The 22,468-nt window shown below is 39.5% G+C and overlaps 1 protein-coding gene across 7 annotated transcripts in view; it reads right to left on the bottom strand.

Moving 5' to 3' along the window:
* tnrc18 (zinc finger protein 469) overlaps positions 1–22,468 on the bottom strand; it is a 174,673-nt gene that overhangs the window by 93,928 nt on the left and 58,277 nt on the right. For 6 of the 7 annotated variants that reach the window (XM_018097364.2, XM_031892864.1, XM_031892868.1 and 3 more), the window contains 5 exons: positions 17,019–17,415; positions 14,209–15,075; positions 7,233–7,411; positions 6,003–6,136; positions 4,223–4,351 (listed from right to left, as the gene is read on the bottom strand). In XM_018097364.2, the coding sequence (XP_017952853.1) occupies positions 4,223–4,351; positions 6,003–6,136; positions 7,233–7,411; positions 14,209–15,075; positions 17,019–17,415 (1,706 nt within the window). The remainder of the gene's footprint in view (positions 1–4,222; positions 4,352–6,002; positions 6,137–7,232; positions 7,412–14,208; positions 15,076–17,018; positions 17,416–22,468) is intronic. The other variant, XM_031892867.1, reaches the window with a different exon arrangement.

The following is a 22,468-nucleotide window of genomic DNA, read 5'->3' as shown; positions in this document are numbered from 1 at the left end:
TCACACATGGGCTTCTGTCTCAGCTCAAACTTCCCGGCCCCAGGCAAACCACTGCAGCTTGCACCTCTCCCCCTTCCTTCTCCTTCCTCCCCTTCCTGCTGTAATTTGAGCTCAGAGCTACAAGTGAGCAGGGAGAGACAAGGCAACAGGAGAGATGCAGGCAGGAAAGTGATATCACACCAAGCTAATATGCCAGTTGATAGCTTAAACAAGCAGAGAGAGCTTCAAGGGCTTTTATTCTGGTATGGTAAAGCATTTTACAGAATAAATATAGCATTCTAGTTTGCACTCTTGTGGATAGACTATTAGGAGTAAATTGTGTCAGTAGCTTTCCTTCTCCTTTAGGGCGAAGATACACGGGGGCGGTTAGTTGCTGCTACTTTTACAAATTCAGGTGCAGCGACTAATTGCGGCAATTTTGCAGCCATAGGTTAATATATGCATTGTCACGACCAGTCATGCCATTTGCATGTCCCAATTAGTTGTAACTTTTTAAAAAAAAGTTGCAGTGACTAACCACCCCATGTGTCTTCGCCCTTAGGCTAATGTTATTTAGTTGCTTGCAGTAGATCTCTGCTACCTGCAAGAGGAAACTTCGCTGGCTTCAGAAAACCAAAGCAATGTGTAGGCCTTTCCTCCGGCATTTCAGAGATCTATTGCAGGTAATTTGGGACATTAGCCTTAAAGAGACACACAACAAAGGGGGGAAGGGATTTGGTAATTTATACATAGCTAATTTTCTCTAACTTAGTTGATTACAGGGGGTTAATAAGGTTAAAATCAAACAAAGTTGCCTCAGGCTAGTGTTTCTCATGTCCCTTTTTTAGTATGTACATATGCAAAGGACAGTGCAACACTAGGTGGACTTTGCGACAAAAAACTGGAAATTACAGAAGATGCTGTGTCTGTCAGCGAATACTAAAGGAGACAGCAGATCTTTGTTTTCTCTGTTGGTGTTTGCTGTGCATGCTGGAAGTGCTGGGTGAAAGGAGGGAGTAAGTGGGAATAACTGTTTTCCTTGCTGACTTTGGTAAAAGGCTTTTCTTCTTTGTGCGAGGGGTAAGCAGGGTTAAAAAAGCACATTTTTCCTGCCCGTTTTTTCTCGGCCTAAAAACGCCGCACAAGCCACACAGCCCCTGACAATGGAGTTTTTCAGCCTAGTACTGGTGACATAAGCAAATCCTGTTTCCATGGTGCTAATAGTGCGAAATAGCAAAAAACGCCACGTATTTCCGCTAGGTCTGGCAGCTGCCTTTGCGTATACATAGGAATAGCTTGCTTTGCAAATACTGGCGTATTTCGGCCTACGCTTGAAAAATCCGTGCTAAGGCGTTTTCTAGTGTATTTCCGCATTGTGTGATTTGCTTCGCGTCTTTTCAAGTTATTTCTATGGATGATGATATCAGGTGTTTTTCAGCCGCCGAGAGAATTAGAAAATATGCAGCGGAAAAACGCCACGTGTGGCATCAGCCTCAGATAGTATTTCTCTCTTCCCTCTGCCTACTAATTCAGGTGGAGGAGATAATCAGGAAAATTCCTAGCAGGCTTTGGGTTCTCTGGTTTGTAACTCAATAAGTTGCTGACTGCACAGCGAGTGTGAGAGCTGATAAGTGAATGTTGCATGTGAATTAAGTGTTTGCCAAGTGTTAAAATCCAAAAGGAAAGGGGATCATACAAGGAATTGAACTCAGGAGACTGCAAGTACCAAGTGACAATATGAGTTCTATTGGGATTGCCTGTATCACTCAGTGTGTATCTTGTTGCATGTATGTGATCCTAGAGCAGCAGTTCCATGCAGCATTTACTTGCAAGAGATGCAGGTGGGTTTTCCTCTTGGAATCTGAATTGCACACACTAAGGGGGGAACTGGCAGCACTGAGGGCAGCTGTAAATGTGGGGGAGGACAAGAGGCTGATGGAGCAACCACTGGTAGGGGCCAGAGTTGTGGGGGGTAGACAAGGGACAGTGAGGGTTAATGAGGAAGACAAGGTTGTAACAGTCAAGAGGGGGGACAGAAGGGTAGAGGGGGCTGGTCCACAGCTTGTTCAAACTAACAGATTTGCCATTTTGTGTGAATATGCTGGGGAGGACAGCTCTGAACTGGCATGTATGGAGCAAGCTGACTCTCCCCCGGTGGGAGCACCTCTAACACAGGTGGAGGGAGTGGGGCTAGGAAAGATAGGCTGTAGTTATAGGGAATTCAACTATTAGAAAGGTGTATAGGGTCATTTGTCAAAAGGACCCTACATACTGAACTGTATGTTGCTTGCCTGGTGCTAGAGTTCGGCATGTGATGGAACAAGTAAACATTATTGGGAGGGGCTGGGGAAGACACATCGTTTTGATACACATAGATACCAATAACAACATTAGAGGGGGGGGGAGCTCCTCAAGAACAATTTTTAAAAACTAGGCAAAAACTTCCAAGGTAATTTTCTCAGAGATATTACCTGTACCATAAGCAATGTTAAGAAGGCAGCGGGAGCTCAGAGAGATGAATGCGTGGCTGAGAGACTAGTGTAGGGAGGAGGGCTTTGGGTTTCTGGAGAACTGGGCTGATTTTTCATTCGGCTAAAGGCTCTTTGCCAGGGATAGGCTGCACTGCAATGATGATGGTGCAGCTGCTTTAGGGGAGAAGATGGCTAGAGGTTTGGAGGAGATTTTAAACTAGAAGTGGGGGGGAAGATTGCAATGAGTGATTCTGTGGTAGACAGATTAGATGAGGTAGTGGGCGTAGTAAGGAAAATGGGGAGAAGACTTGCTTGAAGGTACTGAAAATGGCAGGAAGGGCCATAAGCTGTATATGCAAAATCCTCATGCTGGTTTGAGTATTAAATCTATGTTTACAATTGCAAGGAGTCGGACTGGTAAAATGGGAGAACTGGAGGTGCTGGCACTGGAGAGGAAATATGTGATTGGGGTTGGTGAAATGTGGTTAAATGAGTCACATGACTGGGCATTTATTTATATTGGCGTTTATATTGGAGGCTATACTATGTTTCGGAGGCACAGAGGCAATAAAAATGGAGGAGAGGTGTCTTGTTTATTAAGCAGGAATTAAAAGCAAATATAAACAAGGAAGTGATGCTAGTAAATGAGGGTCGCTAAAGCCTTATGGGTTGAGCTCACAAACACTAAAGAGTCCACAAAATTAATGGTAAGGGTTTGCTATAGACCCTAACGTAAGTGAAGAGGAAGAGGCTCAGCTGCTGTTGCAAATAGAAAAGGCTGCTAGTTTGGGGCAAGTGATAATAATGGGGGATTTTACCCTGATATAGACTGGATCCGTAGTACTGCCAGGACAGTTAATGGGAACAAGTTTATAAACTTGTTGCATGACAACTTTATGTCACAGGTTGTTAAGAAACCATAATGGACCTTGGAATTCTTGTAAATAATATACTCGGCTGTAGCAAGCAATGTCAGGCAGCTGCTGCAAGGGCAAAGTTTTGAGCTGTATTAAAAGGGGCATAGATTTGCAGGAGGAGGGCATTATTCTTCCTGTGCTGCCCCAGCAGTTAATTGTTATGTATTATGATTCAAAATAATGGTTTATATACATATTCATTGTTACACTGTCACCTAGAGACCAAATTCATATTGCAAGGTGTTTATTTTTTAGTTTGTAAACCCTCCCATTTCCCTTCCTTATATTTGAGGTCAGGTCCTCCCATCATCCCTTTCCTGTTTCTACTTTCCACATATGCTACTGCAGGGGTTAGGGGTTTTGATCCCCAGTGCTCAAACAGGATATTATTGAGTTAGAGAGGGTACAAAGAAGGGCAACTAAGCTGGGTATGGAAAGTCTCAGTTATGAAAAAAAAACTGGCCAAGTTAGGGTTGTTTACACTGAAGATAGACAGTTCGTCTTGGTCTATAAAGAAAAAATTACATTTAATTATCAATAGTTTATATTTGAATTTTTTTAAGCTTGTCAGACATCCTTTTCTAAAATGACAAAGGAACAAAATCCAAAATGTGCATACAATATATACATCTGTATTCTGCCCTCTTCTCCTAACCTAAATTTCTTATTTTTCAAATGCTCTGTTGTTCTAGCTAGAAAATACAGTCTAAAAATACACTGAAAATATATTCAAGGCTCCATTAAAAGTGAACATACCACTACCCTGTTCAAGGCACCTTTTAAAATGATTTTGTAAAATGAAGCTATAAGTCCAATTCTATAATATTTATTATCATTTTACCATTATATGCTTACTTTATGTTTTTGGTTTCACTCCTTTCTCTTTCCAGGTGGGAACACATACTACTTGTTTCGTGTTTTCTCTTCCGTGGCCTGCCAGGACCTCTTCTTGCCAAATTTATATTCTTCTCATCTTGCTTTTCCCTAAAAATATCTGAATGTTACTAATTAAAGGTAAATAAACTTTTAGTTAACAGTTTAACTTTAAAGAGACACTACCACCACTTTTCTTTCTTTATTTTTTCCTATGAAAGTGCTACAAACCTTTTGGCATAGTAGAAAAATGTCATCCAGCTAGTATTACAAATTGAAACAAATCAACAAAATTAAGCCAGGTTGTAATCTATTGGTAATTGTCCAGATATTGACTGGAGTAACAGGGAGAACCAAATCATAAGAAGTATGCAAACAAAACCTTCTTCTCTTCTTTTAACAATTTATATAAATAAACTTTGTAAATACTACCTATACCCCTGTAATGTGGATTATTAATATCATTGATCCTCAATCCTTCACTAAACTTTAGCCTCACTAAATGCTGTTAATTGTGTAGGCCTGGAGAGCTTGTGATTAGTGATGAGCGAATCTGTTCCGTTTCGCCAATAAATTTGCGAATCTTTCAAAAGATTTTCGAAACGGCGAAATTGTTGCACGGGAAAAAAATATCGCCAGCGACTATTCTTTTGACGCCTGCAACTATTCTTGCGACAATTTTGGACGTGCGACTATTCTTTTGACGCCCGAGACTATTCTTGCGACAATTTTAGCTGTGCGACTATCCTTTTGCCGCTTGCAACTATTCTTGGGACAATTTTTGGACACGCGACTATTCTTGCAACAATTTTGGACACGCGACTATGCTTTTGACGCCTGCGACTATTCTTGCACACGACTTTTCTTTTGACGTCCGCGACTATTCTTGATGTAATGGATGATGTATTTTATATTGATTGGTTTTAAGTAATTGAGGGTATGGCTTGTGATCTATTTATACGTGAATATGAATCTTTTCTTTTTAGAGCCTATGGTTTTGTGCTGGGTATGCATGAAACGCGTTAGGGTTTGTATATGGGGGTTTAAGTATTTTTTAATGGATTGAAATAAATTGCAAAAATGTTAACACTACTATTTATGCAAGAATATATATTTAATGGTGAACTTTATTTAACCAGTTTATTAAAACATTTGAGTCGCTCATCCTCACTGAAAAATGAAGGGAACAATGTGATTCTGGCTTGCAAGTTTTTTCTGCGAAATATACAGTAGATATTTGAAATATTCCTGACTGAGGGAAAAAAAAGTAGTGCGTGTTTTGTTTTATTTTGTATATTCAACTGTATATTTTGTATATTCAACATATGACAAATCCAGCAATTGTGCTAATAACTTTTTTGTACAGTATATTCAGATCTCTACATTCAACGTTTCAGGGGATGAGAGCACCTGAGGAAGGGGGTAAGAGCACCTGAGGGAGAGGGAGCATCCCCCTAAACATTCTGATCTCGATAAACAAAAAAGTTATTAGCACAATTGCTAGATTTAAGTGCCATCTGTAACAGTTGGATATAAAGTATTAAGAGCATGTTATTGTCATCTTTTTTTATGCTTTTTTTTCTCTCTACCTCAAAAATTTGTAAATAGGCATTTAAGTTTCAAGAAACATTGACAAGTTCTGCAGTTTTCTCCTCTGTAAAAATGTGCTCTAAAAACATCACTTTCCTTTATTTTGGCAATTAAATGTGTATAAGAATACTTTCCTTGGAGTCCCAATACAAACAATATATTTATGGCTTACTCTGAATCCCTTCTTCTTTGTAACTTAGTCAGCTCCCTCTGCTTCTGTTTATACATCCTCTGAAGCTCTGCCAGTCTCAGCCTATAGTCAAGTTCCACAGAGTCCATATTCTCAATGGAAGATCTAATGGAAAACTGCATAAAGGAAAACATAGTTGTTTTACAGTTAACAGCACAGTATCAATACATTTGAAATCAAATGTAAATTGCTGGAAAGAATAACACAAATCCCAAATTTAATTATATATACAAGTAAATAAAGCAGGAAGGTGTGAAATCCTCTATATAATTCTCTGGTAAACTGGTTTACAAAAAACAGTATGTATGAGTAGCATATAAATGTTTCCCTTTTCATAGGCCTAGTATAGGCGATGCTGGAGAATCTTCAAAATAGATGAAATTATTTAATGAATAACAAAAGACATAATCTGACAAAAATAAATCCAAAAGCTGATGATTTTCTTCAGAGGACTCCAGGAGTCTGCCATTTTGGATATCCCATTGGAATGGGCCAGCTAACTAAATGTAGTTATGCCAGTGTCCTGATTTCATTAGTCTCACAAGCATAGCACAGGTCTTTTTTGTGTTGGTCCCCACCCACTGTAAATTTAAGAAATTACTTTTCCCATTCCTAATACACAAATTCTAGATAGGTATATATATTAATATTGCCATCACAAAATTGGATGTAACAGGGAAACAGGAACTTTAATATGAGCAGACAGATTTTTGAGAAGAATTAAATTTGTCTCGACCAAAAAAATCCTACATCCTGTAATGTATTTCTTTTAAAGCTTCAGTGTATGGATATTGGTGTCCCCTCATAGATACAAATTATATATATGTTTGACACAAAATAACTATAAATAAACCTGCTAGTCACACAAATTAGGCAAAACACCTAGTTATAAAATATATAGCCTTTAGTACATACCAGATAAACTAGCAAAGGGTTGTTCTGAGCCTAATCACTTGCTATTTTAAATTATTATACAATTAATTAGTACCATTGAGGAAACATGTATCATCTGTGCTCAGATCTCAAGTGTTTCGGCCTACTGTCCTTTGCAGATAATTATACATCTTTTATAACTATGCAATTTGCATATACCATACAGTTTATCACAAAGTATATTTTTGTGTGAAATTAATATGATTTTTAGGCATTCCTGTTTTGTATTTATATTTTATCAAGAATAGATTTTTTGTGCCTATAAGTATCACAACTCACCGTTTCATCTCTTTTTTGCATCCAGCTGTACTTTTTGTCAGGATTCAGCTCTCGAGGCAACTGAATAGATTCAGCTTTCAAAGAGTCTAATACTGGGCATGACAGAACCTCCATCAACATTTGTGAGCTGGCAGCCAACAGGCTTTCTAATGACGTTTGCGAATGACAGTTTTGCTGGTCTATGATACGATAAAAATATATATATATATATATTTATTTAAAAAAAAAAAAAAGTAATAACTAATAATTCAAACTGTATACATTTGATTTTTTTTAGCATTTTCTTGGATCTTTCAAGGATAACCACATAGATAAGGAGTTTTAAAATAGGTTAAGGGCTACAATACCACCTTTCAAAACAGGTACTTCCAATTCTACCATAAAAAAAAACCCTGTTGGGCAACTAACACTCTATTACATCTTAAGCAGTTACAAAATGTTATTATCTGGTCAACACAGAGTATAGAATACCTCACTAATGTTTTATATTGAATTCAACTTTTCCTTTGTAGTATGCTAAAATTGTGGGGGTGAATGATAATACAAATAATAAGCTAGGAGGTAGTTTTACCAAGAGGACCAAACTTTGTATCATATCAATTCAGATATTAGAGGATATTAGCCTAGCCACCCTACCAACCAATATTAATGTGGCGCCTTAACCAAATAAGGAGGTTGGAAAGCTGGGAGTGCAGAGTCAAAAGCAGCTTTACCAGCCTCAGAACATTACAGACCAAAATTGAAAGTTGAACCTTTAAACTAGCATACTAAATGTTCAGTGGAATAAATGTAGACGTTGTGACTGTTTTGGGGCCCAGTAACTTAAATTACACCACTATAAATGATAAGGACAATTTAATCAGTTTACTACGCTGTCATATAAACACCCAAAAAAAGAGAAACAAAGTTACAATCAGAGATTCTTCCTAAAGAGCTGCAGTGCAGATGTACGTTTGGAGCTGTGTGTGTGTGTAGCTTCCTCAACTCAAGGCCATTTGTTCTCTGTGGCCCTTGACAATAGGCATTTTATTCCCTTATTGGAATAGCAATTACAGGCGGGTGACAAAATGCCCTGAAATAGTTTTTCTTTCAATACCATTGAAATATCTGTTTTCCTGCCAGTGCAATCTTCTTGTTGTTTACTGGTTAATTTTTAAGTGACAACCCGACTGCACCGGCAGGGTCAACAAGTTGGCAGATTTATGACTAATCTTAAATTTTAAATGTACTTACACTTTAACACATAAGGTGCAGGGTAAAAATATACGGCTAGCCATATCCCCTAGTCATCTCTAATTTGTAAAAGGTATCGCATGAAGGGAAGACCCTGCCTAACTGCAGTGAATATTATACAATAATAAGGGTCAAATACACTAATGTAAGAAAACAAAAATATTTGCCCCTTTCTGGTTTTCACTCTCTTTCACTCTAGAGGTAGGCTGAAGATACACGTGCCTAGGGCACAATAGTGTATGTGGGGGGGGGGGGGGGGCACAAGACAAGTACCCCCTTCTCCTTGCCTACCCTGTGTTCTGGCCCTTTGGTAGCCATCCCAGGACTTTACAACTTGGTTCCACTTCTTCCCTGACCCACTCATCTCTACACCCATACGCTCCACCCCCGATCCGCCCACGCTACTCATTGTGCAGAGCTGTTAGCAGGGCAGCAGAGAAACAAAGTGGGAGGGACAGACGATGAGCAGCTTGGGCACAGTTAGCATTTGGCCCAGCACCGTTCACTCTGATTGCATGTTTGACACACTGTATGGTTTCTTTCCCATCTTTAAACAAAATATTATCATTAGACAAAAGGAACGTTTTTTTAAATATTAGTGTGCCTACTGAAAGAACAAAGCTATCTACCATGATGTTTGAAAGTCTGACCAGGATGGAGTCTGTACCTGAAGTCTGCAAATGAGGCGCTTTCATTGGTGTGTGACAAATATGGGTGGATCTGTGGACAGTGTGGCAGACACACAAACATGCAATAAGGTGAACTAATAAATGTAGTTCTCTAAATAAAATAGAGGAATTAATGATCACATTTTTACATGGAAAAAATATGAAAGCTACAAAGTCAACACAATCAAAAAATATAATCGGTTTATGAAGAATTAACACAAACCAATATTGAGCTATGTAATACATACAGTATAGGCACTTTTCAGAAAGGATAAATGCGATACCAAAGAAATTGTTCTTTAATATAAAAATAAAAGCAGCCACCAGCTAGCTGCAGAATTTAAAGAAATCACACCGCATTAATCAACATTGATGCTGTCCAACTGGCGGCACAGATACAGACAGCAGTGTAGTAGAGCATAATCCTACAAAAGGAGTCAAGTGAAAAACCTTACTGCAAACAGAGGCTAAATGTATTACTAACCATGACAGCATGTAACCAAAATAAATGAATGATAGTTTAGTTTACAATAATCTGTATTTTTATTTTACAGGTATTAGCATTTTTAGAATATTGATCTCTTGCCACCAAATAAAAAGTTACTGCAAAGTAAGACCAGAATACACCAAGCAAACTCAAGGAAATACAAAGCTTCCTAGTATTCTATCTATTCTGTGCTATCTATTATGGGCACTTAATTTATTTTTTCTCAAATTGTAGCTCCCATTACATCTAAAGACCCTGAAGCATCAGATAAACATTAAGTTCAGTCCTTGTGCATACGCGGACAACTTTCATTCAGATGGAATTTTCTGATTTATCGCTAGGTGCCTAGTTTGCCAAAGAGTAGTAGATTCCCTACAGGTGCCACCATAGAAAAGCGCAGGGTCCCTAAAGGGTGTCAGTGAACATTAGCGCCTGTAGAGTCACCTGCTCCCCTGATGGGCCTATCTTGGAGAACAGTATCACTATAAGGTGGTAGCTAGTCCATAAGTTAGCTGTTTTATTTGCTTTTTTTTTGTGTTGTTAGAGGGGTATTTTTTTTTAATTTTTTTTTTTTTTGAGTTTTCCACACCACAGTCAAAAATGGATAAATTAGATGCAATGCAAGTCTTTTCAGTATGGACGCAATCAATATGATAGTATGTCTGGGGGGATTCTAGTATGCACAGGCCTCTGTGTTGGAATCAAGCCCAGATACTTGTTAAAATGAAGCTTTGGATACAATTATGTTCCCAGAAACTTATGTACTCCCAAGTCCATGTATGACGACAGTAACAGAGTGATGGTTGTTACTAAGCCAGGTTGCTGCCAAATACATGGCATGGTTTTTAAGGTATGGCTCATTGCTTTAGCAAGAACAGGATGAGTCTTTGCAGAACAAATATGGTTTTCTTGGTCTAGCTAGGGCACGGGTCGGCAACCCGCGGCTCCTTTTGGCCTTAGGTGCGGCTCTGGTGCAGCGAGCAGCGCCTGAAAAGCCACTGAAAGACTAGTGACTAGTCTTTCAGTGGCTTTTCAGGCGCTGCTCGCCGCGGAGGATGATGTGTGTGCTGCCGCTTGCCGGCAGCCTATCAGAGAGGCCGCTGGACCGCGATGACGTCATCGCGCCGCCAGACGCGGTTTTGCGGCTCCAAGTTTTTTTTTCTTTTGGAAAACGGGTCCAAGTGGCTCTTTATGTATTAAAGGTTGCAGACCCCTGAGCTAGGGGATGGATGTTGGTGGTCAGGGAAGGCTTTGTTCTATTATTAACATTTATTTATAAAGCACCAACATATTCTGCAGTGCCGTACAATAAGTGGGTTTCATACATTGGACATACAGAGTAATATATAAAGCAGTCAATAACCGATACAAGAGGTGAAGAGAGCCCTGCCCAAAAGAGCTTACAATCTACAAGGAGAAAGGGTTGAGAACCAAGGTGTGGCAGTGGGCAAGACCAGAGTTGTGGCACAGGTTATTGCTTTTGGCAGCACACTGAGGTCATGTTAAACTAAATTAGGGTAAGCTTCTCTAAATAAAAGTGTTTTTAGAGATCTTTTCAAGGCAGAGAGATTGGGAGAAAGTCTGACAGATTTTGGGAGTGAATTCCAAAGAAGGGGGGCAGCCCTTGCAAAGTCTTGAATGTGAGTGTGTGAGAAGGGAATGAGAGAGGAGTTGAGGAGCAGGTCAGTAGAGGAGCGTAACAAGCGGGTTGGATGGTATCTAGTTCAGAGTTCAGAGAGTTCTATCCACTACGTGTGCTACTTATTGGACACTAGTACAAGATTTGAGTTGAAGCTTGGTACCAGGAGGAGCAATGGAAACAGCGTAGAATCAGTGATAAGTTGTCTCTATTGTCCAAGAGAAAATACAGTGGAATGTGGTAATCAGAAATAATTGCTGAGAGTGAAGAGACAGCACCATTGACTGCACTTGGACCAATAAATCCGTCTCTGATCAATTGGATTACAAATAAAAAAACATTTTCATACTGTTCGCTGAAGCAGATATCAATATGGCAAATCCACCATAATTTGGAATGGAATGGCCCGCTTATCATTACAGTTCAGCGAGAAATATCTTCATTGTTTCATACAAGTTAAGTAGACCCATGCTGAGGGCCCAAATCTGCTGCAGTAATTGGCTATATACAGTGAGGAACATAAGCATTTGAACACCCTGCGATTTTGCAAGTTCTCCCACTTAGAAATCATGGAGGGGTCTGAAATTCACATTGTAGGTGCATTTCCACTGTGAGAGACAGCATTTAAAAAAAATTCAGGAAATCACATTGTATGATTTTTAAAGAATTTATTTGTATTGCACTGCTGCACATAAGTATTTGAACACCTGGCAATCAGGAAGAATTCTGGCTATCAAAGACCTGTTACTCTGCCACCTCTACTCCACCCATTAATCTAAATTAGTAGCACCTGTCTGAGCTCTTTAAAGACAACTGTCCACCCCACAGTCAGACTCCAACTACTACCATTAGCAAGACCAAAGAGCTGTCAAAAGACACCAGAGACAAAATTGTGGCCCTCCACAAGGCTGGAAAGGGTACGGGGCAATTTCCAAGCAGCTTGGTGAAAAAAGATCAACTGTTGGAGCAATTGTTAGAAAATGGAAGAGCCTAGACAGTTGTCTTTCTCCCTAGGACTGGGGCTCCATGCAAGATCTCACCTCGTGAGGTATCACTGATGATAAGAAAGGTGAAGAATCAGCCCAGAACTACAAGGGAGGAGCTGCTGGTCAATGACATGAAGAGAGCTGGGACCACAGTTTCAAAGGTCACTTTCGGTAGAACACTACGCCGTCAAGGTTTTAAATCATGCATTGCACGGAAGGTTCCCCTGCTCAAGTCATCACATGTCCAGGCCCGTCTGAAGTTTGCCAATGACCATCTGGATGATCCAGAGGAGGCATGGGAGAAAGTCATGTGGTCAGATGAGAACAAAGTAGAACTTTTTGGTCTAAACTTCACTCGCCGTGTTTGGAGGAAAAATAAGGAAGAGTTGCATCCCAAGAACACCATCCCTACTGTGAAGTATGGGGGTGGTAACATTATGCTTTGGGGGTGCTTTTCTGTGAAGGGGACAGGACGACTGCACTGTATTAAGGAGAGGATGAATGTGGCCATGTATTGTGAGATTTTGAGAAACAACCTCCTTCCCTCAGTCAGAGCATTGAAGATGGGTCGTGGCTGGCTCTTCCAACATGACAATGACACGAAGCACACAGCCAGGATAACCAAGGAGTGGCTCCATAAGAGGCATATCAAGGTTCTGGAGTGGCCTAGCCAGTCTCCAGACCTAAATCCAATAGAAAATCTTTGGAGGGAGCTGAAACTCTGTGTTGCTCAGCGACAGCCCTGAAACCTGACAGATCTAGAGGAGATCTGTGTGGAGAAGTGAGCCAAAATCCTTGTTGCAGCGTGTGCAAACCTGGTCAAGAACTACAGGAAACATTTGACCTCTGTAACTGTACCAAATATTTCTCAGGTGTTCAAATACTTATGTGCAGCAGTGCAATACAAATACATTCTTTAAAAATCATACAATGTGATTTCCTGAATTTATTTTTAAATGCTGTCTCTCACAGTGGGAATGCACCTACAATGTGAATTTCAGACCCATCCATGATTGGAAGTGGAAGAAATCGTAATTGAATGTAATTAGCAATAACAATGGAAGGTGGATACCTTAGCCCAAAAGCAAAACCAATTAAAAGGAACTATATAGCTTTTCATAGCATTGATATAGTTGGACTACAACTTCCAGCATACTCTCAAAGGCTAAATCATGGTGGGGGGCTGTAATTAAACAATCATATAAATGAATTCTTCAAGCAATATTGCTCAATAAAACATTTTTTTTTCCAACTGTTGCATGAGAATTCTCCAATGAGAATCCTACCTGTTTCTGGTTTCAGACAATTGCTTAATCAAATACATTCGTTCTAACAACTTACTAGCACTAAACGTGCGGTTTTAAAGTTTGTATAAACTGTAATATTAGCAAAAATTTGCCATTAAGCCTGACTGCCATTGGAGAAAATGCTTACATCTGTAATTAAAGGAGAACTAAATTTCCAAAAGGACAAAAGCATCCCGCAGGCCCTGAGATAACCTGAGATAAAAAATGTAGAGAATCACAGCAGAGCTGCACCACCTTTTGTCTCTTCGTCAACACAAAGCCTGCAGAAGCATGCACATTTGAAACGGATTCTGGACTAGCCCCCAAATGTGCATGCACATCTGTTTTGGCAAAGAGACATGAATAGTATCAGAAAGGAGAGAAGATGATGCCTCTGTAATAGACTGTGTGGTAAAGTAAAGGTATGGGGGGCCAATGGGGAGCAGTTGAGTACTTTAGTAGCTAGGGGGGTTTAGTTCTCCTTAAGAACAAGTTTTCAGGAATACATATGACCCCTTTAAATATATTTTGCATCTTTATATGTATTTTAAAAAATGTCACAAGACCTAATGTTCAGGTGGTCTAGTTTTCTGGCTGCATATTGCATTTATAATGTATGATGTAATGTGATAAAATAAAGTATGCACACATTTCAACAAACAGCTTACAAAACTTACTCTCAAGTTCTTTTTTCCTTTTTTCCAGTTCAATTTCTGCCATTTCACTAAGGAGGGCAATGCCTTGGAGAACAGGATTCGTATTTATATCAGGCAGAAACAGTTTGTCTTTTGAAACCTGAGGACTGGCTTCAGGCATCTCTGTTGCAGCAACTAAGGCATTCATACCAGCCAAGGGATCCTCAGCTATTATATCCATAGGTATTGTTCTTGGGAGTTCATATGTAACCTTGTCCATTTCACTAAACTTAGTATCAGAAATAGGCCTCATGACAACGGGTATACTATGTGCACTTTCTTCATTTCTGAGTGTATTCAAAATTTTCCTATCATTTGTTGATGGAAAAATTTCAGAGCTTTGAGAATGAATGACCAGATTTACTTGGCACTTGTCACTTGTAATGAAGGAACTGCTGAAATCTGTCTGAGTTGAACAAGTTTCTTTTCCAGGCTTAAGGCTCCTTACAGAGAAGCAATCTGTTTCACACACTGGTTGCTCTTGATACTTTTTGTCGTTAAAGTTTGAAGTTTCATTCTTTAGTTGCAGATCATGCTCGTATTCGGCATCTTCTGCAGAAATTTCATCTGCACTAGAAATACAAAGAGTTTGGTGATTTAAGGTCTCTGAGTTTAACAAGGTCTCTGAAGGTTTTTTTTCTGCAGAAGCAGGTACTTCTGGTTCTAAAAGCTTAGAAATAACAAGCTGGTTTGTGTTCGCCTCTGAAGTGTTTTCCATTTTTTTAACAGCTGGGAGAGGAAGATCTAGATTAGAACAGGCTACATTAGGTCCAGAAGTTGGTTGCACTGGGTAAGCATGGTTTTCAAATGATGGGGAAATAGGTGAGAACTGGAATCCCGAGGAAAGATCTGTAAATAAAAAGTGCAGAAATTTCTATGTGATCAAGAAATTGTATAATTGGGCATCTGGTTTAAAGAACTTCAACTTAAGGGGTGCATTTCAAAACTGAATATAAATAAAAGCATTAAAATGAGAACTAAAGCCTAACTAAATAAGAAGGCTAGAAATATTATACATTACATTTTGAGCTTTCTGTACCATAGCCCTTTAGCAGGGAAGATCTGTGCCCCTGAAGATTCCCCCAGTAGCCCCCCATCTTCTTTTCTGCAGATTCAATTCTGTACTCCTTTCAGTTAATGAGCTTAGGGAATGACTCACAATATACTGTAGAACCCCCATTTTAGGTTTTTCAGGGGACCAGAAAAAAAAATGGTGCTAAATCCGCGAAAATGTAAAATCAGGAAAGTTTATTATGTATTATATATTAGTGGGACCACAAAACAATGGTGTAAAATGCAGGAAATCTTAAAATCAGGGGATATAAAATTGAGGTTTCACTGTACTGTGCATATACAGAATATAAATGACACAATATAAGGCTGATTTAGTAATAAATACAGATAATTACTACATGGCAGCTCAGGAACCAGTGCAATTAGCCTTGTAGCATCAGCTTACATTATAGGCAAACCACATTTGAGTGTCACAGACGCTTTCCAAGATAGGGAGCTCCTGGGACAAGTTTGAAATTCTGGATCATTACTGCTATCGAGATGCTAAAACTTCAGGCTGGTGCAATAAGTTGAGTATATAAAATATGGCAATTTTAGCCATGTTAATTTTTAGGGTTTAGTTCTCCTTTAAAGGAGAAGGAAAGGTATAAATCACCCCTCAGTGATTATAACCACTTACCTGAGACTGCTGGATAGTGCTCCTGTTTGCTGAAAACTGCACTGGCACAGTGTAATTCTGAAGGTGTACCATGCCGCAATCATCATCTGCTTCTTTGTTCTGCTCTGTGGCCCCATGTTGGGTTCAAATGCACAGTAGAGTGGAAAGCTGTTTTTTTGGCTTTTAAGTTTGGCTTTTCACTCTACTGCACATGCACATCTGTTCAGAACTTAGAGAAGATCCTTAAATAAGAAGATGGTGACTTGGCACTCCTAGCCTTGTACCCCAGGGCCAGTGCTAAGTGATTATACATTTCCTTGTTCTTTAAGGCTTACCAAACTGTGCAAGACACAATTACAAATTAAGTTGGAATGGCAGATTATTTCTCTACAAGGAGAAATACTTTGTTCAATAATATATTTATCATGATTTGCGAGTCTTTGTTTTTAATTTTGTGGAATGTAGCCTTATAGAATATGCAAACAAAATATCTGAACCCTAGAAGTACAGTTATGACTGACGATGTAAAATAGAATGTACAAGTATAGGCTAGTTGATACACACACTTAAGGCATTAACTGCAAGGTGCAGATTCAAAGGGGATAAACTCATTACAGCAAAGCCAAGTCTTGGATCAAAAACTTGAAGAAGAGGACTGAGCCCCAGTCTGTGTGTCTATATTTTAATAATTCTTCATAATGAATTGTAAAAAGCTGATCATCTCTAAAATATTAATTTTCCTTGATTCTGATAATAAAAAGTGAGTAAGTAATGGATTGAAATGATAATATTTAAATGAGAAGTCAGTATGTTATCAGGTCTGGGGAGGCTGTTTCAGGGCATCAGAAAAAACAACCAAATGAGTTATTAAGGCTGCTGCCAAACAGGAATGAATCAGACCCTGATCATCAGCCTCCAACCATGCCAGCGCCTGGAACCACGATGGAACCAGGTATACACAATGGATATTGGCAAAGAAATGTAAGAGTTCACATATCAGAGCCGACATCCGCAACGTGTGCCTGTACTGGGGCAGACACAATGGTTCCGGGTGCAGGCACAGAAGAAAGTTGTCAACATAATAGGATGGATGCAACTTCTGTAGATGCCATTTATTTACCTGTAAGCAAACCTGTAAATGAGGAAGTGCTTCCTTTCTCCATATCTGTACTGTTCTTTTCTGCTTCCTCATCGCATATGTCCTCTCTTGTAGCTATAAGTGCAGTGGGTGGTAGCGAAGACTCAGGGGGAGTGGTAGATGGGTGAGAATTTGAAAGATATTCATAATGTTCTTCTTGGGTTGGACCTTCTTGTGTATGCTCAGATTTTGGAATTGCTTTTGGGGACAGAGGGGGAGAGCTGAGTGATTTACTGTAAGAAGATGGGGCAGATGGTAAAAGGACAGTTTGTTTTAACAGATTTGGATGTGACTCCAACCTCTGCTTACAGGTTCCTGTATTCTGCTTTGCAATCTTATTCTCCACTTCTGTCTGTTGTTCATAAACTTTAAAGCTTTCCTGTAATAAAGAAGTTAGGGAGATAAGCAATGTTACATTTTAACTATTTTAGTTAAGTCAGTCAAGCCACCCCAAATAAGTCAAAGACACTTTACTAATTGGTTCTCAAAAGTCTGAACAAACAGTAGAACGACAACTCAGGGATTTTACCCTCTCACTTAAAGGTAATCTGTCATGGGAAACCATCAGTTAATAGCATTCAATACAGAGTCAGACTGGGTTACCAGGACCCCAAAGAGTACCCATAACCACTCCCTGCTCAACCCCCAGCTATTTCCTTACTGTGAAAAAACAAAGATGGCAGCAGACCAGGAGCAACTGAGGGCGGAGCAGGATGTGGGCAGGTGAAAGGATTCAACAGGGCTGGGGCCCACTGTGTTTTTTTTCCCCAGCAGCCAGATGGGTCAGTCCGGCCCCGATTCAATAACACTTTTCTTGCTGGGCACGGTGCTCATTAGTCAGTCTTTGCATAAACAACTCTTAATACTTTGACTTGTCCTGACTTTTGACTGGTTTGGTTTAACAGCACCGACAGGTGGGCGTACCATATCAAGTCAAGGATACCATTCCATACCAAGTCGAAGATACTTTTCTTTTAATTGGGTCTACATCCAATTTCACCTAAAGGGATTGGGTCTGCATCCATCTCACTTAAACAGATTCTGTCACAGAAAAACAAGTTTTTTTTTTTTTTTACAAAACGCATTAGTTAACAGTGTTCCCCAGCAGGTTTTGGAAAAACAAAACAACATGTTTCATAATTACATAGTTAAGTTGAATAAAGACCAAAGTCCATCAAGTCTTTACACTCACATACATAAACTATATATACCGACATCAATACTAATTGTAGATTTTAGTATTACAACAGCTTTGGATATTATGCTTGTGCAAGAAATCATCCAAGCCACTCTTAAAGGCATTAACAGAATCTGCCATCACAACATCACTTGGAAGAGTATTCCCGAACCACCCAGAAAGTTATGTTTCTCTAATCTAAAAGGGGTGGCCTCTGGTGCACTGATCATTTTTATGGGGAAAAAAACACCCCCTATCTGCCTATAATCCCCTCTAATGTACTTGTACAGAGTAATCATGTCTCCTCGCAAGTGCCTTTTTTCCAGAGAAAACAACCACAACCTCTCCTAGTTTAAATCTCCATTCCCTTTACCAGTTTAGTTGCATGTCTTTGTTCTCCCTCCAGTTCATAAATGTATTCCTTCTCAAAGACTGGAGCCAAACCTGCACTGTATACTCAAGGTCAGGCAAGTACTTAAAGAGGCAAAATTATGTTTTTATCCCTTGTTAATGCTCTTCTTTATTCAAGACAGGCCTTTATTTGCTTTACTAGCCAGTGAATGACACTGCCTGGAATTAGACAACATCTACAATAATCCCCAGATAATTCTCAATTAAGGATATCACCAACACACTACCATTATTTCTACCAAAGTGCATCAATTTGCACTTTTCAACACTGAACCTCATTTTCCTGCCCAGTTTTAATTTGGTTAAATTGCTCTGCAAAGTAGCAACATCCTGCAAGGAACTATAGTTTTGCACAATTTCGTATAATCAGCAAAAATAGAAACAGTACTTTAAATGCCCAACTTTCAGGTCATAAATAAACAAGTTAAAATGCAAAGGACCAAGGACAGACTCCTGTGGTACTCCCTAGCAACACTAGTCCAATTGGAAAAAGTTCCATTTACCACCACTCTTTGTAATCTATCTTTTCAGCCAGTTCTCTATCCAAGTAGAAATATGTTCCAGGCCAATATTCCTCAATTTCATCATTTACTTTCTGTACGGTACTGTATCAAATGCTTCAACAAAGTAGATGACATCCACTGCCATCCCAGAGTCAAGGTTCCTGCTCACCTCCTCATGAAAGGCAATTAAAATAGTCTGGCAAGATCGGTTACGCATAAAACCATGCTGGCAAAAACTCACGGTATTGTGATTTGCAACCTAATCAAGTGATCCTTTTTGAATAGTGGCACCATGTCAGACCTCAACGAATCCTGAAAAATTAAGTGAAGATGTTTGCCAATCACAGAGCTAAGCCTGTATAGTACACTGGGATAAATATTTTCCTTTCCTGGAGCTCCTGAGTGACCCATTCATTATTAGTTATATTACTAGAATTGGGTCTATTAAAAAAATAAGTCTTCATTAGCTGGTTCCTCAGTTGTAGAAATCCAAAAAATAGAAAAAAAGCTTCAGCAGGTTTTCTGCAAAACATTTATTATGGGTAGTGGTAACACAACATGTTTTGGGTCAATACCCTTTATCAAGTGGTTCCTAGTTCCTCAGTTGTGTAGACAGATGAAAAATAAGTTCAAAATTTCTGCTTTTTCCCTGTTCTTATCAACCAACTGACCCCCTGTGATAATAAGGGTTTCACTCCTTGTTGCTTCATTTTTTTACTATTTAAATATTGAGAAATAATTTTGTAATCATTTTACAGCTTGTTGAAGTTGCCTTTATGATCTCTATTTTAGCTTGGCTAATAGCTGTTGTGTATGCTATATTGGCTTTCTTGTACGTGGTTAAAGTTTCAGGTGTCCCAGCCAACAAAGGCTTTAAAAGCATGTTTTTTTCTTACCAACCTCAACACCAATGCTTTTATCAAACCATAAATGTTTTGCTTTGCAATGTCTTTCCTTGCTTTCAAGGGGAATATATTGACATGTATACCTGTTAAGCAACATTTTAAAGATATTCCCCTCTGTGTTTAACCCTGTGAAAAGCATTTCCAGTTCATATACTGTAGATGCCCTTATACTGCCAAAGTTTGCAGGTCTAAAATTTAGTGTTTTAGTTACTTCCTTATAGAGTTACCTTTGCAGTGTAAAAATGAGACCATATTATCATCATCTCCCTAAATCAGTGATCCCCAACCAGCGGCTCGTGAGCAACATGTTGCTCTCCAACCTCTTGGATGTTGCTCCCAGTGGCCTTAAAGCAGGTGCTTATTTTTGAATTCTTGGCTTGAAGGCATAAAAACCAGATGTACTGCCAAACAGAGGCCGGCAGTCCATAGAGGGGCTACCAAACAGCCAATAACAGCCCTTATTTGGTACCCCCAAGAACACGTTTTATGCTTGCGTTGCTCCCCATGTCTTTTTACATTTGAATGTGGCTCACCAGTAAAAAAGGCTGGGGATCCCTGCCCTAAATGGTCACCCATGCAAATGCTAAAGAAGAGTTTAGACTTAATTATTACCAGGCCAAAAAAAGAATCATTCCTTGTAGGTTCTTGAACTACCTGAAATAAAACGTTGTAATTTCAGCATATTTACAAACCTGCTAGCTTCTTCTGACCTAGTCATCCCATTACTTCAGTCAATGTCTGGATAATTAAAGTCCCCCATAAAAACAATTTGCTGGGCTTCATTCTCCATACTTATTCGGGATGGTTTGTACCATACAACAATAATCATTAATGGAGAGATAGATTTAATGCTACTTACTATTTTTTTTACCTGTTTTCTTTGTAATAGGATGCCCTTAACTGGTAAAACTGTACGCCCCTTCACTTCTCCCTCAAAATAATCCCACAGCCTGGTCTAAACCCCCCTTGCCTAGTTTAAATACTTCTCCAGTCTCTTACTCCCTTCCATTGAGTTATAATCCATCACGGCTATATAGATTATACCCCAAGTAAAAGTCAGTACAGTGCTCTAGGAACTTGAATCCTTCTTTCTTACACAAAGACTTTAGCCACAAGGAGTTTAGTCATCCATAGTAGCAAAGATTTATTGAGGGCGACAAATCTCCCTGTGGGACATTAGCCTAAACTGACAGTACCTCAGACACAGATTGGCATTTGCCAGAATCTACAGGTTGCCAGAGAGCCTCCAGTAAGATGCCATAAGCAGTCACTATTTATTGGGTTGGTGGGAGGCTATATGGCCCTTTTTGTACTATAACTGCCAGGGCCTATTTTGTATCCCAGTCCAAGCCTGCACTACCCTCTATGTTTCTATGCTGTTGCCACCGCTCTGATTTGGGGGAAATGTGGGAAATGGTAAAAACTGCCAATACTGCCTCCCAATCACTTTAAAGGAGAAGGAAAGTTAAACTCTCAACCCCATAAATCAAAAGTCCTGAAGTCCCTTTAGCTGATCGCTATTTGCAGCAGTGCACATTTTGACTTCTTAATATACATAGTTCATTGTGGCCTCCATGTTGGATATTTAAATTAGTCCAACATGGCGCCGATTAACCTAATGTGCCTGCTTGAATCCCCCCCCCATACGCGAGTGCGACGTGCAATACTGTGCAGAAGGACCGTGGGAAGGGGCGCACTCCTGCTTGTGCGCGCTCAAAGAAGATGCAGATGTGCATGCGCCACCTAAACAAGCCAGTCATAGTGTCTGTGCAGGAGCGATGCATTATGGGAATCCTCTTTACCCAGCTTAGCGTTTTTTCTTCCTGTTTGCCTTCTGATCTTCTGAATGATTGAAATATGGGGAGACTTAAGGGCACCATTGAGACAACTGAAGGTATGCCTGCAGCTTGAGATTAACTCTTTACTAGCCTTTCCTTCTCCTTTAAGATGATGGCACACAAAGATTTGTTGTCCACAGGAAAAATCCTTAATCGTTAAAAAATTTCTTTTGTATAAGTGTCAGTGTGAATTTATTTACAATAGGAAACAGCATAGGAGGCTTCAAACATTTCTGTGGCAGCTAAAAAAAAACCACTGTGGTAAACATGCCCCATGAACCATCAGCCTGAATTAGGTTGTACAGTAAAGAATATATATACATAGAAATAATCTAGTTTGAGCATTTCCCTATGGGCCAAACTGTAAATTACATACTTATAAATTATGCATTCTGACGTAGAAGTTTATAACTTAAAGGAACCAGCGCCGTTACCCCCACATCTCTGCCACTACAGCACTTATTTATATGACAACTTGGTTCCATCACATGCAATAAAAATACACTGGAACATAGCCTGTAAAGAGGAACGGTCAAGGAACAGAGGACAGGAGGGAGCAAGCTGCAAGACAAGGGAATGGGCTGAAATCAACAGGTCG

Source organism: Xenopus tropicalis, chromosome 9 (assembly GCF_000004195.4).
Source record: "Xenopus tropicalis strain Nigerian chromosome 9, UCB_Xtro_10.0, whole genome shotgun sequence".
Lineage (NCBI taxonomy): Eukaryota > Metazoa > Chordata > Amphibia > Anura > Pipidae > Xenopus > Xenopus tropicalis.
Note: the sequence above shows the minus strand (reverse complement) of the source record. Positions and strands in the feature narration are given on the sequence as shown.